Here is an 18,976-nt window from a genome sequence, read left to right as displayed (position 1 = left end):
CTCAAATGGAAAATGTTATCCATAAATAAGCACTTACTGCTACAATTCTCTGTTGTCTTTGATATGCCCCATAACAACTATAGGTAGCTATGTAGTGCTGGTACTTTGGAGATCACCCAAAGGGCTGCAGGCTGCCATTCTCACCAGTGTAAAAGGCAGTGTCCTTTATAAATAGAAAATAACATAGCTTATGATACATCCCTCTCTTTTATGACTCTGTGTATAGGTGTATAACCGTTGTGACTATGAAACTAGGTCTAAGCTCACAGAATTTCCTTCTTTTCCTATTTAATACTGTCCAGTAGTATGCGAATAAAATTAAAATGTTTCAATTTTTCTGTTTGTGTGTTTTACATTGTGATCTAGTTGGCAAAAAAACCTGCCATCTGACTGAATTAGTGAAAGAATAAAAAAGAACAGGATCCAACATCTGGCAAGATGTAACTTGGACTTTCTTCTTGATTGTGTCTGTTTCAAATGCCAGGTGTCTATCACCTGGGGTGTAGTCTTACTTTGGCAAAGTATATCTATTACTAACTCTCTGAAGAATGCCGTCTCTGAATGATGCCGCTGCTAATGGAACACTGATTTACTGCCACAACTGTAAAGAATCTTTTTTAACATTGTGTTACACTTCCCATCAATTTAGATCAACCAGACCTACCATATGTGAGAAGTTATCTGCATTTTTCTCTGATAAAACCAAAATGATGAAAGCTTTGCTTTCCCTGAGGTATGATCCACTATTGGTAGCCCCATTGTTTTTTCTTTAGCCCTCATCTTCTTTGTCAGGGCTGGAGCATATTATTTGTGCAATGCTTGCCAGAATTCTATGGCTTATTTGTTGTTTGAGACTCACCATATGTGTCTTTGATCCCTGCCTAGTAGGCACCTTGGCTGCTTGCCAGTTTGGCACTTAACGATTATCAGCGGTATGAATAGCTCCCTTGCTTCTGATTCTGTCCTTCTTGCTGTCATCAAATCACTCTTTAAACAACTTTCTTATTTTCTTATAGATGCTTGTAAACGATCAACCTATTTTTATCATGCCTTTCTTGGCCAAGGTTTTGTGTCACACTGCAGGAAATCCAACAGCTTGATGTTTCCACTCCTAATGATCTGACTGCCAACTACCTGTGTAATTGCAGGGGAACAATAAGGAGCACAGAAACTTCTCCCATGGTAATATTTGAAGTTTCTCTGCATACTACAAAAATTTGCCTGTTCTCCCCATCTGGTAGGCTTGGTGGCATGACTTTTATGAGGGATTATTTATTTGAGTGAAAAACATTCATTTTAATAAACGTTTTAAAACCTTTGACCAGAATACAGTGTGAGCCAATGACAATGTTAAATTCAGAGGAGTATCAGAATGATAAATAGTTTTAAGAGAGAGATGGAAAGCCAAAAGCCAGTCATGTGCCACTTCTATTCACTATCCTGATGCAGTGCTAAACACTGAGTCCTTCCATGTGTTCTAGTAAACTAAAGTTGCTCCAAAATGCCATTGCTGAACAGAAAATACGCAGAATCAAAATAAGGAACAGAACCGGGCATATAAGGGTCCAGACCACGAGAGGCCCATGTGCTGTTACAGAAAGATCTGCCAGAAGTCTCCATTATTCTTTACATGATTTAGCAAATGCTGCTACCAGTAAATATACTATCAGTGAAAGCAGACAAGGTTAAACAGCGTATGGTATCATATCTACCTTCATGTTAACTCACAAAGTGGGATGGAGTAAGTTTTGTAGCCCCTGCAAGCAAAGAACAGTATCAGCATGATTACACCTGCCTAAGACGCACTCTTCTTGGAACCACTTTCTCTTTAGCAATAACAGTTTGGTTTAGCTCTAAGGCTTTTAACACACAGTGCTTTTTTGATAGATAAATTATCACCTCCTTCTCCCAAGAAACATGGGAGTTTCAGATGAATGTGTTCCAATTTATACATCTCTTGATTTTGAAACAACTGCTTACATGGAATTAGAAGCACTAGTTGAAAAATTCAGTGCTAAACTGCCAAGGATGAAAAACAAATTCTGATTTCAGGGAGAATGAGAAGTACAGCAGAAAAAAAAAGAGACATTTGCATGAGAACCCAGTTTATTTGGGATTACTTTATAATGAACCACTGCTATTTTTTTCCTCCTCTGCCCACAACACTGCGATTTCAGATAAAGAAGCTCCTTTTCAGCACATTTGGTGGCATTCTGAGTCTTAAAGCAGGTTTGTGTCAGAAAACGTTCACAGTGGACTTAGGCTGGAAGAGCACACTGAAGCTTTAAGCCCTACAAAAATGGCATTCACTTCTGCAGTACATTTTATAGTTATAATAACAGTGATGGACAAAGAAACGATGCTATTAGAAGGGATTTAATGTGGAGAACATAGCAGTTTGAAAGGTAAGCTACCTGCAGAAGGTTATAATGAAGATAATTTCAGAGGTATTTGTAAGAAAGATGATTAAAGGCAACATGAATTTTGACTTCAGCACTGGAGTAACTTGAGAACAGGTCGGGTAGGTAGGAGAGGTATATAACTTCCTCGCAATTGCATTTTCACCCTATTTCCAACTTGCTGTGAAATGAAAAGTGTAAAATGAAATTATTTACCTCTAAAAACTGCTTTTCTCTTCACACATACCAACCGCACAACAGATAAACTGTCTCTCACTGAGAGACAAAAGAGAAAGGCTTGATTTTTTGGCCTTTGTACATTTTATCCCTAGCTTTCCAGGTAACAAGACCAAAGCAAATACCCAGAGTCAGCATTTAATGGAAACTTAGTGGAATTTTGACCCGTGAAAAGGTAAGAATTTTGAACTCACAAATATTTTACTGGAAGAGGGCAGAAAAGATACTAACTGCCTCAGATCGCAGTCAGTAAAGAAACCTCCTAGCACTTTTCTGTGGCCAGATTCGAAATTGCAGATTCCCACCAGTGTTATTTTAACATAAATTTTAAAGTCCCAGTTTAAATATTTTATTTCTGAAAAGCTTGAAAAATCCTTGAAAAATAAAAATTTCCCAGCCAATCAATCAGCATCCAGTTTTGGTTTACAATGGCACTCAGAAACAGGGAGGGTTTTGGATGCACAGGACAGCAATCTTGAAATGCAAAAGAGCAAGGGAAAAAGATGGTGCTTTGAGAGCATCACGTCTATCTGACTGAAACAGAGACTTGGCTGTAAACCTGATAATCTTTTGCAGAAAATGACTGAGGGAAAGGTTAGTTAATTTAACAAAAAATCCCTGAAACCCCAGAAAAGGAATGATCCAGAAACAATTTCCAATGCATACAGGATCTTGCTTGAGAGTAGTTTGGAAAGTTGGCTGACACATTGAATGCTGAAGGAGATGACAAAATATAACCTGCTGCTTCTGAGAGAGCCGTTAAAACCTAAGAAGTATTCCATTTGCTATGCTCTAAGTATCTGCTACACAAATGAAAAGCATAAATGCAAGCGTGCGCATAAAGCCTCTTGTCAAAGACCTGCTGCCACCTGAACGGCGGGGTGAGCGGGACAGGTTCTGTTCCGCATCGTTTGCGCTGCCCGAGGATCCCAAGCAGGGCAAGCGGGCTTTGGGCTCGAAGCAGTCCTGCCCTTTCTCCTTGCTCCCCTCCTTCCCCTCAAGCCCTCTGCCGCGAGCACTGACAGCCCAGGCTGGGCCCCACGTCCCCCGGGCGTGCGGGGTGTCAGGAGGGCCGTGGGGCAGGACGGCTGCTGTCCCCATGCCCGCGCCCCCCCGAGCGCCGGGCCCGCCGGGTCCCCGAGTCCCCTCAGGGGCTTCTCCCCCACCTCCGCCCCGCAATGGCAGGCTGCTGTGGCGCTGGCCAAGCCCGCACCAAAGGCGGGCGGCCACCACCGGGGCTCCTCTGCCGGCCGCCCTCAGCGCCCCGGAAGGTGAGGAGGGGGAGGCGAGGAGCGGCGGCGGGCGAGGCGGCGGCCGCCGCAGCGGCCGGGGAGGGGGCGCGGCGGGGCTGCGGCGCGGCGGGTTCCCGCGCTCCGCCAATCACAGACGCCGCTCGGGGCCGGGCTGCGGCCAGTGGCTGCGGCGGGCGCGGGGTCCCGGCGGGCCGGGAGGCCGCGCCGACCTTGCGGCTGGCTGCCGGGCGGCCGGGGAGCGCCCCGCCCCGCCATGGGCACGGTGCCGTCGGCGCTGAAGCACTGCCTCAGCTACCAGCACCTCCTCAAAGAGCAGCTGTGGATCGGGGAGCCGGCCGCGCCGCCGCCTGCGGCTCCGCACCCCGGGCAGGTATCGCCGGGGGGGGGTGGCGGGGTGGGGTGGTGCTGGCCCTGCGAGGCGCGGCGGCCGCCAGCGGGAGACCGGGGCCCGCCGGGCGCAGAGGGCTGCGCCGCCGCCGCCCCCTCGCCCCTCACGCACGTACCCTGCCTCCCCGCTAGCCCCGGCCGCTGCCTGCGCACGGCCCTCGCCCCCCGCCGGCCCGCCCCGCCGGTCCGCCCGCTCTCTCGCCGGCCACCGCCCAGTACAAGGGCGTGGATGGAGCAGTGGGGGCTTCTCTCATCCCCACGCGCTGCTGGGCCTTTCCTGGTCAATAATTTCAGAACACGGCTGGTTTTAGACCATCGGAATGATAGAGCACACGCAGGTGGGCATCTCCAGTGGCGCTGGGGGCAGGGATGGGCAATGTTAAAGAAGTCCCCTCATCTGTGCCTCCCCTCCCCTACTACAATCCAGTCAGAAAAATCATAAAACTGTAGGGTGACACATATTTTGGCGAGGCCGCAGTATCACCCGTCTCCCCCCCCCCCCCCCCCCGGCGCTTGTATTTCTCACACTGGAGTGTGGTGGGCCCATCTGCTGTCGGGTGGAAAGTCACTACAGGTGGAAGGGTGGGGGAGGCAGAGCCGTCAACTGCTCGGGAATGGCTGTACCCTCCTTTTGGCCGGGTGTGCTCTGAGCACTGATGGGGTTGTCCTGGAGGGACGAGTGAAGGTGGTTGCTCACCGTCCTGTGTCGGCTGTGAACGGCTGTGGAGAGAGGCTGGAGACACTGGGGACTGGGAGAGGGAGTTAGATGGGGAGGCATGAGGGCAGGCAGCCAGATGGAGACCATAGGCCATGACTATCCTAATCATGGCTTTGGAAGGAAAGAAATGAAGGAAAGGGAAAACTACCAGTGGCTTTTAGGGAGAGGCTGCATAAATCTGGAAGGCCATTGGAGGAAGAGGTCAATATAAAGTATTCAAAGAAGGAAATAATGCTGAGTATGACATTACCTTTACTATAACAGCACATTTATTGTTGGAGCATATTGTGTCTGAACTGTCATTCATTCTAACTCCAGTAATCAGTCATTACATTCAAACATTAAAAAACATGAGCCAAGCCTAGAACAAAATTGGTTTTAAAATAATTTTTTTTAAAAAATGGTTCATTGCATCTTTCTTCTGTTTTCTATACCTTTCAGAGGTACCAGGGGTAAATCTTCCATTTTTCTTCACCATCTGGAAGTGAAATTTAATTATTAGGTAGCAATGTAACTTCAGAGGTGGGGAGATCGTGAAAAATACAATGTTCTGAGTGCCGTGAAAGCTGGCAGCATTGTAATTTTGCTTCAGATGATCTGAGCTACATATATGGAATACCCAAAGCAGTACTGTTGGGAGCACAGAACTTTGTATAGGTAAGCTCCATACAGCTTCCAGCTATCACAATTCCCTGAGAACAGTGTCTATCCAACATTGTATTTTGGGGAAAAAACCAAACATAATTTCTTCAGTTGTTTCTGTGAAAGTGGAAAAATGTTTTCTTACTGTAAAAAAAAAAAAATAGAATGAAAGGACTTTTGTGCATTAGGCATGAAGCAAAGCACGATAATCCTTTTCATGTGCCCTTGCTACATTTTGGTGTGTCATTTTCTTTCAAAAGATATGAATGGTTTTTAAAAATTCCTTCAAAATACTTTGATATGCCACTTGATTGCATCAGTCTCCGCTCCCTATCAGACAAAACATCTGAAAGGTTCAAGGGCTTTTGCAACAGAGAGGGTTTGAAGTCAAAGACAGGCAATGATAATATCTTCCTAGAAAGTCATAGATTGAAAAAAAAAAAAAAGTGTTTCTTTATTGTAATAGATGCCTGTAACTTTTGCTTCATTTTTGCAGTGCTCTTTCATTTTCATCACCATTTTTCTTCCTCCAAGGATACAGAAAGGTGTCTTCCTCAGTAAACAGCAAACGTGAGAATTTGCTGCTTATCCCTGTGGACATTGATGTGACTGTAAGCTGCACAGTCTACTAAGCCCATTGACACTAATTAAGTCCGGAGTTGGTTACTGTTAATATTTTAACATTTGCTTCTGCTTTACCTTGCTGTCGCTGTGATTTTTATTAGATGATTTTAATAATTTTCTTTACATGAATCTGTTCAAATTTTCATTTCTCTTAAACAGTCCATAAAGGTTTTTCTTACGCTTGAATGCATTCTGTACCAATCCTGTTCAAGAAAAAATGTGTTCCTTTTTATGTGATCTAGAAACCATACTAGCTCAAGTGATGGTTATAAAAAATGAGTTTTTTGTTTTGACCAGTGTATGCAAGACAGTTACGGGGTGTAGACTAAGAAATAAGATAGGGGAAAGGGTTTAAGGTACAAGAACAGTTTCTCAGAAATAATTTAGTGCTTTCATGATTGATGAAAATAAGGAGTTGATTTTCGTGCTGAAATCTTTTCAGGAGTTTTTCAGGATTTTTCTTTAAACACAAAGTAAAATGGAGGTGTTATTAGAGTGTTGCTACCAGGGCTCTTGTAAAACTGAAATAATTCAATTTTGTCTAAAAAATCCCAAATGTATAAAAATTTGGTTTATATACTGTGCTGACTAATTTGTAAAGGTCCAGGTTTAACCACTTGGAGCTGTATCAGAGGCAAAATAATAGGTCCTAGGTAGTTGGACTAAAGGCTAGACAGAAAGTAAGTAATTTTTTCTGCTATTAGTAGAATTTACTAATATCTATTTCACTCTTATTTAGGCTAGTACTGGTCAGTGGGATACCACACTCCTGTTGCAGTATCTTCATCTTATTCCATTTTCTTAATTTCTTAATCTTGTTTGCTTCAGAAATACTGTCTTATGTTTCTTACAAGGGGATCCTAGTTCTGCTTCATTCTCTCAGCATTACCCCAGTGTATACTGTTTTTATTAATAGGTCTGATTAATTTAATATTAAAGGTCTGATTAATTTTACTAAATATGAGCTATAGCTACATGAGAATTTGTTAAAGACATGGATTTATATCAAAATTGTAAAATGTGCTAGGATCTACCTAGAAAGGGGGTAGCAGTAGATGTGACAGTATTAGGGAGTTTCCGCAGTGGTCGAAATTGCTATTGATGGTGACTCATAGCACTTGACTGGAATTTGTGATGTACTTCGTGTTCTGTTTTGTAAAAGGCTCATGCTGAGCAGCGGGGAGGAAGGCTGGCTGTTGATCTGCAGCTGATGATTGTCTTCTGGCTTAGCAGGAACCTTCTGGCTGGAAGGAGAGATGGTCTGAGAGCAACTGACATGAGTCTCATCCTACAGACTTAATGTTATGTTTTCATGTAGGTTAAAATGGAATTTTAAGGCATTAGGAATATGCTAAGGACATGGCAGGGAAGAACTGGATGGCTAAAGAAGTGGTGTAAAAGACTGGAATGAAATTCAAGGATACAGAATGATTAGGTGCTTTGAGACCAGTAATGCAAACTAGAAACGGTGACATTATCAGTTAGAAGTGATTGAAGAGAAGAACTTTGGAATGCTGACAGATCATAGGAGGACTGCGAGCTGCCAGTATAGTACAGCTGTTAAAAGAATCAAATTAAGTCGTCAGATATATCAGATCAAGTATTTCTAGTCAAACAGGGAAATATTAGTGCCATTGCAGAAGACTCTATCTGAGACTTCTTCAATTTTGGTTAGTCGTGTTCAAGAAATTGAATTCCAGCTGGGAGAAGTTAGGTCTTGCACCACTGGAACGGTCAGGAAAATGGAGATGAAATGTAAAATGACTTGAGTTTGTTTGGTATCTAGTGTTAGGACCTGCGGAATGGGCAGGCAGGGAGGGAAGAAGAGGAAAGAGATGCTTAAAATAAAGGAATATGTTGCCACACACAAACAAATGCTTATAATATGTCCATATATTAAATGCAGAGTAGAAATTCAAAGTTAAGTATCAACTGGTGACATTCTTTAATAGCTTTCTCATCAAAATAACGAGAGTAAATAACCTATATGGTTTGGGTTTAGAAAAAGGATTATATTGATGTGGTTTCCATAGTAGTGAAAATGATTGGATTCTTAAGAGATTTTAAAGTTTATATAGTAAGGAATAGAGGACTAGATATTTAAAGATGTAAAATCTAGACAATTCCAAATCCATTTTTTAATTACATTGCATGGCTTACAGCACTCTGGAAAAAGTAGAATTAGTTAAGGTCAGTGTCAACTTCAGTGTGAATACTCATCTTCTGCTGCTTTAAACAAGTGCGTCCTCCTATTCTACACTACAAGAGGGTAGTGGCTAAACATAGCTAAGCAATAACCATCTTTCTCTTAGACCCTTGTGTTTTAAGGTACCACTAGCTAGGTGTACTAAGAGGTATAGTATTTTAGGAGTTACATGGTTTGGTGAGGGCTGCCTACATCTACCACAAGCAAAGCAAAAGTAAGTCAAAAATAAAACTCTAGCTTCTTGCTCTGTGGGATGTGGCTGTGACTCTAGGAGGTGTAAATCTATCTAAATACTGCTAATGTGTGCTATGTTATCTTGTAGGATTTCTGTCACAGATTTATGCTGTCATGGGATGCAACTCCCAGAATTATTAACAGTTGTTCTGTATATTATCTTTGGAAAGCACAGTGTACATTGTTGTCAGTTTTGTTACTGGAGAGGAACACAAATTCTGCATGCTAAATACATATAATAATGAACAAAACCTTGGATCCTCTAGTTTAGACAGTGCCTAGGTTGCAATGATTTATACGCTACATGCCTAAACATCCAGACCTAAAACACACAGCCTAAGATTCCCTCATCTCCTCGCTGCATGACACTCAAATCAAGAGATGCACAGTGTCTTACTTTTGCGGTTTTAATTTGCCAGTTTAGATTTTGCGATATACTATCATATTTTAAACATATGCTAGAAACCTCTCAAATTTATTTTTAAAGTAACTCAAGAATAACAACAAAAACCACGATCCATATGACAATTATATATGTTTGTCTTAACCACTTCTTGTATTTGATGGTTGATTCTTGATTCAAATTACAGCGTAAAAAATAGGGCATATGGTATTATGCTACCTAGGAGGAGAAGGCATCTCTGTTTTATTTGAATCTTTTAGCTACACCTCAGAGCGACTGATTTGAGACATACTATATTTCATGTTCTTTTTATCTCCACATAATTATATATTCTAGGAACAGATTCATATTTGCAGGCTCTCCTTAAATAAGTATTTAGGCTATTTTCATTTTTTATTTAATTTGTTTAGTTTAAGAAGTACTATAAAAATTTGCTGTCAACAATATTGCAAATATATTAATTTATTATGACAATTACAATATGCAAGAAATACATTATAATTTATATTCGGGTTTTTTTTGATCTTCTGAAAATTACATATAAAGTACACTTTAAATAGAGAAAAAATAAGCTAGTTGTCCTGAGCTTTATATTGCAGAATTCTTGTTTCATGAATTTTAGAAAGGATGACTTTATTTAAAGATACTTAATGAAATCAGTCTAGAGAAAGTATATTAATTGCATGGGGCAAAGATCTTGTATCCTTTTTTTTTTCTCTCTCCTTTACCCACCATTCTTACCTCATTCTGTGTTTTCATCCTGAACTTCCAAGGGATTTAGATTTTACGTTGTCTTTCATGTAATTTAAGACTAAATAACTGATCACTAAGAGACTTTGAAATTCCTGATTTCCAGCCCTTCCTATTCCTCTACATGTGGAGGCCTTGTCAATACAGAACTCAGTAGATGGATCTTTTTCTTGACAAATATATTACAAGAATGGGACTTTGTTTTGTTTTGTTGAAGATTTCAAAGCAACATTTATTTTCTTAATGTTCATGAGATGTAAAGCATACAGTGTTACTCAAAAAATGAAATGGAAGAAAAAATAGAAAGGATTACTATAAATGTATTTTAGAATTAAATTATAAACTATTAAGTTCATATCGGCATGCTGTATCTTTTCTTGATGACTTTGGAGATGATAAATGACATTTGATACATACTGATACTGAAGGTGGTAAAAAAGACACAAAAACACACTCCTACTGAATTTAACTGACGTAGAGAGAGTTCAATGCTGAGCTCTTTCCAAAATTTTCTTTGAAGTCAAGAGGAGTTTCCCCTTTAGAAGATCCAGTCAGTAGACTCATGCCAATTTTTTCAGCCAGGTATTCTTTATATACTGCAGAATAAGAGCTCAAGAACATTGGTGGATAAAACTGAAGTCTGAAAAGGCTAAGTAATTGGTTTGCTAAAGATGCTGGACAGGATGTTAGAAGTTAGGAGGCTGACAATAAAGTCTAAGTTTGGTCTAAATGGAGTCACTGGCTTTTAGTTCTTTTGTGCCACTGGATTTTTAAATAGTGGAAAGATAACAGGAGCTTTTTAGTTGATACAGATTTATGCTATATTTGGATTATTATGTGGGTTTAGGACTTTATAATACAGCTGGAAATGTTGTAAAGGATTTTACAGATCTTGCTCTGCAAATTTGGGAATTAAAAAAATGCACAGGAAATTTCTACTCAGACCCAACATCTGTTTTTTGGTGAGATCCCATTTTTTACTTGTCCCACCTCCACCTCCTTCAAAGCCTACATATGGGCACAGTGATACTCATTTCCTCTCCTGCCAGCTCAAAGAAAAAGATTAATTTCAGACACGCCGTGTGTCAAATCATCATTTTAAAATTCATACATCTTGAGATCATTCTTAATTCATTTTCTCATTGCCTTGGCTGAGAGTGAAGATAAGTGACTTGCCTAAGATCAACTAGTTCCAAATTTAATTCCTACTGAAATAAATGGGAATATTATCTTTGTCTCAGGTTTTAATAAGGATTTTATTTACAATTTGTGGATCTTCTAGCTTCTAGTTTAGGTAGGGAAATCTCACAAGTGCCTTATAAGACTACTGTAAGACTTATGAGTTGGTCAGAAATAGAATTTTTTATAAAGCAAGATATTTACTGCTCCTAATTAACCAAATTTTGTATCTTTGAACTGTCTGATGAGGTGACTAATAAATAGCAACAGTCATCTCTATAGTGGCTTTGGTCACAAGTTACTTTTTTTTTCACTTAGACTTGGCTTAAAGGTGAAATGCTGGGTACCTAGAATGAAGTTAAACTTATTTTCTCTTAGTTTTAATGATCAGACCTTTTTTTGTGTGTGTTTCAGAGGAAAAAGGTAGCTCCAATTCTTGCAGCATCTGCGTTGGAAGATTGACTTGTTTATGAAAGTGTGTGTTTGAATTTCAGTTTCTATGGGGTTATCACGCAATGAGAAACCAGTGCAGTGTAGGTACAGTCCAGAGATAAAGCTGAAATGAGTTCTTGTCACCCTCTTCTCTTTCACAATGTAAATATTTGAGGCATTTAAATAAGGTGATGATTCTCTGAAATTTTAGGAGTTGAAGGTTATTGAGATCCTTTGATGTGTCAAATGTGGAAGAAGTTATGTTTAAAGAAACAGTGGGGGATGTCAGAGAAATAGTTATTTAGTACTTCAGGCTGTGTTAAATTCTCTTCTATTGTTTAGCTCTCATTCATTTAACAAAGCTGAAATATTTTCTTAGCATTCTTTTCCCCCAAATGTGTATTTAAAAAGATAGATGAAGTATGAAAAAGAACTGCATATTAAAGATGGTGTGTGGTATTGTGAACTTGCTGGGGAATGTGTACCACCTTACAATGTTTGCCAGCACACACCATAATGCATATGTGGACCTTGACATACGGTGTAATGAAGTACTGTGCACTCAGTGAGGCTCATCAGTTAACTGAACCTCAGAAAAAACTGGAACACGTATGGGAATAAAAAGCTATCAGGCACAGATTTATAGGAAAAGGTTCTCTCTGGCTGTCTAACCCATCCATCTTCTGTCGCATAGAAAAACTCATCAGGATATTGAAAGTATGAGAAAAGTTGCTTTATTGGCTGATGTGAAATTTCTGAGATAAGAGCATGTAATATGAGGCCTGTAGCTCGCATCATCAAAGTCAGGCTTTCATACTGTGCTAACTACCAGTAAAACTAATTCAGTGTTTTTGCTTTTCAGCAAAAGGGAAATATTTTATTATTGCTGTATTAACGTACACTTGTATAGCCCTTTGGGGGCAGAAATGTCAAAATGGTGCGCACACTTCAAAACTAAGTGCAGTAGAAATAAAAGTTTTTTCTGTTTTGTAGTATGTTGATAGTGACATGAGTTGTAATGAATAATAAAGAGTTTATTAAATATAAGATTATGAATGAGATACAGACTTTATTTTTCTGACTATCTGGTCTTTTAATCAATCTCTCACTCCAAAGAAATCAGAAAACAGATAAATGCATGATTTACATTTCAGGAAAATATTTTCAGGGGTAGTTTTAAGGGTTGCTTTTCAATCTTAAGGTATTAGAGTTGGAAGTAATCAGCTAATGACTTTTTAGACTTTTACTAGGTTAGACGTAATAATTGATGGTGAAGATTTCGATCATAGTTTGGGACAAAATTCTAATGTTGCAAAGATGAAAAAGATGCTGGAGGTGATAAGGAAATTATGCTTACTGTCAGAAGGTTTTTGTAGCTGATACTGATTTTAGATAATTCCCTTGTTAAATGGAGATTTATTTTATGGTTTGGTGTAAATGAATGAAAGTTACCCCAATTGTTACATTACATTTGAATTTGTTATGTGGATTAAATATACTTATGAGAGTAATTCTCAACAGCTCTTGTGACAAAACCCCAGATTTATTACATGCAAAAATCTGCTAAAAGGTGCATGGGTAAGAAACTGTGCTGGGTAGACATTTATTCTTTGTTTGGCTGGTTTTTTTTGTCCACAGATGTTAGCTGTTTTGTATGGGAATAAAGGTGTTAGTTTATGAGTTTCTCGGAAAAAAAAAAGTTTAAAGGCTTTGAATGCATGAGATGTGTGGACTGAAGCGCCAGAGGACATTGGTGGAATGTTAGGTGAAACCCATAGGGAAATAATTCAACAGCAGCATCTGGAAAGGAACTGTATGTGGCTTTAGGGTTTACTTTTAATGCAAGTAGTTAAGATGAGATTAAATATAGGTGTTAGTATGTGAGAAATGAGGGAGCAAGGTAAGTGATGAAGGTACATCATGTGGAACACTGGGATTAGGAAAAAGATTTAACAGAATCCACAGCTGATCACAGCTGAATTTTTAAAAGCCTGGAAACATAATTTGAATTGAACTATATGTTGGCTTCATATAAAGCAAAACAGCTTACATGAAGAATTTATTGGGGGGAAGAGAAGAGAGAGGATAGGCAAGTTCCTTGGCCCTGCCGTATCTCATTTTTGCCTGCATGGTATGAAGAAGACGGAAAGTTAAGCTACTAAGCCAGCTGGCTGTTGGCTATACAGAGAGGAATCAACTGGTGATTGAGAATTGTCTCTTGTCTCCCTGCTGTTTTTTGATATTTAAGTCTTGATTCAGTTGCCTAAGCACAGTTGTTGGGTGCCGTGTGAGATGCCTTAAGGTAGCTGAGATGGCTTATAGGGTTGGCAGATATCAAATGGGATTTATGTGAGACCTGTGCCCTCTGGCGTGGTAGCCTGGAAGTCAAGTGTGATGCATCTTAAATGACTAGTGGCTGTAATTAGCCATCTGACTTGTGCCTGTACTACTTGGCTGAGTTGTTTTTGGCCATTGCTGACAGTGCTGAGAAATGGCTTAATTCAGCTGGCCACACTTTATTGCTGATGCCATTTAAGATGTCCTATAATATCCTACTTTACCTCCAGCTGCCAAAAAAAGCACAGGTCCTGTGTCCTACATGTGTTTAGGGAACCTTAAGATATGTAATATGTGAACCTTAAGATATATAATATGTGAATATATATATTGACTGTACTGGCATACCTTGCACACCTGTAGACATAAATGTGTAGATACCTAAGTTCAGGTGTCTTACAGTTCAATTGAATCCTGCCATTAAGAACATTTCAGGACATTTTGAGCTTAGTGAGGGCTATGGCTGGAATGCCATTTAGTCCCTAAGTATTATTATCTATCATCAGAGTTTAGAACAATCCTTTGGTCAAGATTATGTGTCACAGTAAAATGAAAGTACACCTAATGGTGGTACTATTAGGTTTTTTTACTTATTTCATGCTTAGTTAACACTGACCCACTGGTCTTACTACTACCAGTTTTACAACCATGCACATTCCTTTCTCATCTGTTGTACAACTTATTATCCAGAATATGGAGGTTGAAAATAATCTTTATAAATTTGTGAAGTCTAGAAGTGGAAGCAATAAAAAATTAGGAAATGTCATGCTTCCTTTTGCCATGACTATCCTTAATCTTCTCAAATAGTCTGAAGTGATATGATCCCATTTTGGTTTTGTCTTTGTCATAGTTTCTCCAGTACCAGTTAATTTTCTTCTGTTTGTTCCAATCCACTGTTTCCAGGTTTGTATCATTAGAACATGTTAAAATCTTATTACATTACTATTTAATTTAACCAGTTCAGCAAAAGCTGTGACATATCATTATGAGTACTTTTTAATAAGCTCATAAAAACTGATAATTTTTAAAATGTTTATTCTAAAAATAAGGGATTACATCTGGGTTTTTTTCTAAATTTCATATAAGGAAAATTTTCAATAGCTTTGATTATTGTCAGTTAAATGGCTGTACAATTATATTCTTTAAATATGCTCACATTTCACTGATTCAATTGTGAAAATAGAACATTTTTATAACATCAAGAATGGTGTAGTTCAAGATACCATAATTTCCTTCCTACTATTGGGCAATTATTATGGTAACATTTTGCAGATACTATTTTTCTAAAGAGTTTTATAAATTTTAAATTCTTCTGAAGGATGAGTTGCCAACAGTGGCTAAATAAATAACCATTAAACTACTGTTATTTTTATCAGTATCTTTTGGGAAGAGAGCTATGGAAAATACAGTGGTGGACCAGCTGTACTTGAATTAAAGATTTCCTTGATCTTTTAGGCACTGCCTTTGGATACAGAAGATGATTTTGATGACAGTAATAATTGAGATCAGTTGATTTACTTCCAACTTTTTACTTGAGTTCTTAAAGTCTATGCATAACTCACTTTTATTGACAATGAGGTAAAGAGACTTACCTGCTTGGGTGGATGGGCTGGCTTGTCAATGTGTTCGTTTTTTCCCCCACTGATATCCCAAAGCATTATTAAGGGCAAATTACTTTCACATGTTGGTCTTGTAAGGATGATCATGCTTCTGCTCTTTCAGTGTGTGTGGAAAAGCACCACTCTTTCTGCCTTCTAGAATTCAGTCTTCAGTCTTGCCTGTAAAACGCCATACACACCATAATACTATTACCATAAATAATAGTAAAGGAAAGTGTGGGAGGTTTTGGCTCCAGTGTCATCAGTATGCTGTTGATCTCTGTTCTCTGTATCCTTTTCATCCAGCCCAGATGGCAGAGTATAATTGCTTTTCCAGGCTTTGACCAAGATAGGGATATGGATGAAAGTGAGTTGGCTGCAAATCAGCTTGGTTAATGGAGAAATGCTGCTTGTTAGCCAAGGGAAGCATTTAGGGAAATAGAAAAAGGTAATGTGTACACCATGTCCTGAAAATACATTCTTAATTTTTGCTGAAGTGACTGCCTGTGTTGGCCTCTTACTAACAACAGAGGCCTCTAGTGCCATTTATTATTAATGATTCCATTGTAACACAAGTCTAACTATGGTTGTTCATGCTTCTGCTACTACCTGACTGTAGTAATACATTCTCTTCATCATTATTTTGCAAGTTACCCCAGATTATCTGTGACTACAGCACATCTGTCTGCTTTTAGGTTGCATGAACTTTTAGCTGTAATTGACACTTTTATTCAAACCTCTGTGATTCCATGTGCGCTACATTTGTTGAAAATAACAACAAACATTTTTTAGAAGGTGGGAAGTCAAGTTGTCTGTGACAGTTCAGAAAGTTCAGACTCATCCAGGAGACTGTTATTTGACAGATTTGATCTATTTTTTTGTTCTGTCAGGTTGTGAATGATTTTATGTAAAATACAGACATGAATATTAAAAAAGCAATTTCTTTGTTTTCAAATATTGTGATCAGTCTTTGGGCTTGTTTTTATTCTTCTGAGTATTTGTCCTTAATGCTTCTACTTTTTTTCAGAGCATCCAACATCATGGGAGAGAACTGGACATGCCGTTGCTCTTAGAACTAGCTACTTCTTCTATTAGACATGCAATCCTCAGTTCCCGAGATCTCCTTTTTGCAGGGCTGTCAGAACAGCAGTTTCAGTAGCCTGCATCTGCCTGTGGAATTTTCTGATCCACAGGAGCTCACATTCAGCCAATTTTAAGCCATGTCCACAGAAATGTTTGTGTGACTCTCTACTGACATGTAATGAGTTGTTGTCCTTGGCAGTATAGTTAGCATGTAGCATGGACTGTTATGATTTTGATGATCACAATTTCAAATGAGTAACTTTATGTAATTCAAATGTTCACATTTCTTACCTTTGCTTATTAAAGGGAAACACTTCCAGGGGTCTTTAACTATCTTCATACCATGATCATTTTTATACATATTTTCCAGTATATTTCCACTGGCTTTGTTTAAATTGGGGTATCAAAATAAGGTTAAAGCCCAATAAAATATGTAAATTAATGTCTAGAATGTTGATATTTATATGCCTGTATTTCCTCTATATATTTATTTCTAATATTTGAAATAATACTATGAATTGTATTTTAGGTAATAATGATATTATGTATGTTTATTCATGAATATTTATATTTTGAATAGGTGGTCTTAATAGATTTTGCTCTTTATCATTATGTAAGGTGGGAAATACAGCTTTTATTCGTTTTCTATCCAACATAGCCATTACCGTGTACTTGAGATAAAACCACTGGTTAAGTTGTGTTCTATCATTTCACTGTATCTATGCTTTGCACAGTTTTGGGGGTTGAAAGCAACATATTAAAAGTTACACAGCAAGGACTTAATCAGAACTGAAGGTAAAGAATATAGGCTAACTATTCATGGTTTTATATACTGCTACTGGGAAAAACACATGCCCAGTGTAGTAGTTCAGTGTAGCTCTTCAGTCTTGGAAGAAATACTGTTACATTCTGTGTTCTCTTCAAATAATGGAGAGATCAAGAAGAAAATCTAGTTTATGAAGAAACTGAGAAGGTTTTAAAGAAGTACAGGATAATATCGTTGCAAGATCGGTATGGTAACCCATGTAATTTGTTTGACTAAGAGTAGTTCAGAATGCATTCCACACCCATGACATGATAAAATAACAATGAGGAATCTTCAAGCCTGTTTATTACTCCTGAAGTCAGCACTTCCTCATGAAAGGGGAAAATGGGGAGTAGTTGAAGAATGAACGTCAGTTTAATCTTTGATGTGATATGAAAAGTACAACAGAAAACAACTTTCATCCTGTCATATATTTAAAAGTGTATTAATAAATTATTAGAGTTTATTCTTATGCTTTTAAAATAAAAGGAAAAGTAGACACCTCCTAGCAGTATTCAAATATATGACTACCCTTTCAATTAAACAAAATGGAAAGAGCCAGGGTTTCAGTGTATGTAAATTCATAGTTCAAGCCGAGTTCACTTGAACTTGTTATACAAGCCAAATTATATGTTGGAGGGAGCTGTAGGTTTTGTTTGCGTCTCTGAGTGGCTAAGCACATCCACTGTAAACTCCAGATCATAGAAAACAATATTCAGCAGGTGTTTCACACAAAGTATGTGAGAGCTGACCTCTTCTGATCTAGTATAAAGGAAAATAGCCTGAGAAGTGAGGAATTCCTTCTCTTATTTCCTCTGTTAGACTCCTGCAGACAGAGATTATATTGATTTATTAACTCTTTTGGAAAATGTGCTATTTTGTGTTTGGCCTGAAAGAAATGTCCTTTCATATAGAAAGGAGTTACTTATTTGATTTGCTACATCTTGTTACAGTTCTCTAAGACCTGGGAGATACTGTGCTGTGGAATTGGTTTGCACACTTAATACTCCTCTGGTGATTCTCTGTGCAGTGATTTAGCACAACTGCATATCATCCCTCAGTTTTCTCTCTTATGAGCGGAGTTGTATTTGTGTATTAGACAGAGCTCTCTTACTGTTAGTTGGATTTTAGTATATTTTTTCATGTCAGACCCTTGTTTGTTGCTTGAACAAGACATTATCCTTTGGGATTACTCTCACAGCATCTGATAGCTGTAGCCTTCACTGGGTAAGGAGATGGTGCAGCAGGATCAGAGAGGGTCAGTGTACAAAGCAGTAGCTTTCAGACGTAGTTTATGACTGCTGTGATATTACTGACCTCCATCAACAAAGCTTCTACTTACAGCGCTAGCCATAAACAACTACTGCGCTTTCTTTTTAGGTACACCTGATAGAAAGGGACAAAGAGAGGGAGAAATAGGCTACATTCTACTCCCAGCATGTATGTCTTGTGGTAAAGAAATGCTCAACTGGATGTCAGGGAGCAAGGATCAGATATTGCAGTGAACTCTAAAATGAGAAATTTCTCTCAGTTTGATTGTCAGGGATCAGTGAGGGCCAACAGCTCCCTAAGGGAGTGGAGCTGAGGGTGGTAACGGGGCTGACAGGTCACCAGCCAGGGCCAAGTCCCACAGTAGCAAAGTGAGGTGAGCAGGGTAGGCCTAGAGGTGGTAATCGGGTTCAATCAAGA

General features: G+C 39.0%; 1 protein-coding gene across 4 annotated transcripts in view; it reads left to right on the top strand.

Annotated features, from left to right (window-relative positions):
- Positions 1–4,108: 4,108 nt before the first annotated feature.
- Positions 4,109–18,976, top strand: part of HMGCLL1 (3-hydroxy-3-methylglutaryl-CoA lyase like 1) — a 100,741-nt gene continuing 85,873 nt past the window's right edge. For all 4 annotated transcript variants that reach the window (XM_074861751.1, XM_074861750.1, XM_074861749.1 and 1 more), the window contains exon 1: positions 4,109–4,259. In XM_074861751.1, coding sequence (XP_074717852.1) covers positions 4,143–4,259 — 117 coding nt within the window. In that variant the 5' untranslated portion in view covers positions 4,109–4,142. The remainder of the gene's footprint in view (positions 4,260–18,976) is intronic.

The sequence above is a fragment of the Strix uralensis genome, chromosome 3 (genome assembly GCF_047716275.1).
Source record: "Strix uralensis isolate ZFMK-TIS-50842 chromosome 3, bStrUra1, whole genome shotgun sequence".
Taxonomy (NCBI): Eukaryota; Metazoa; Chordata; class Aves; order Strigiformes; family Strigidae; genus Strix; species Strix uralensis.
This window is presented reverse-complemented; position numbering and strand designations above follow the sequence as displayed.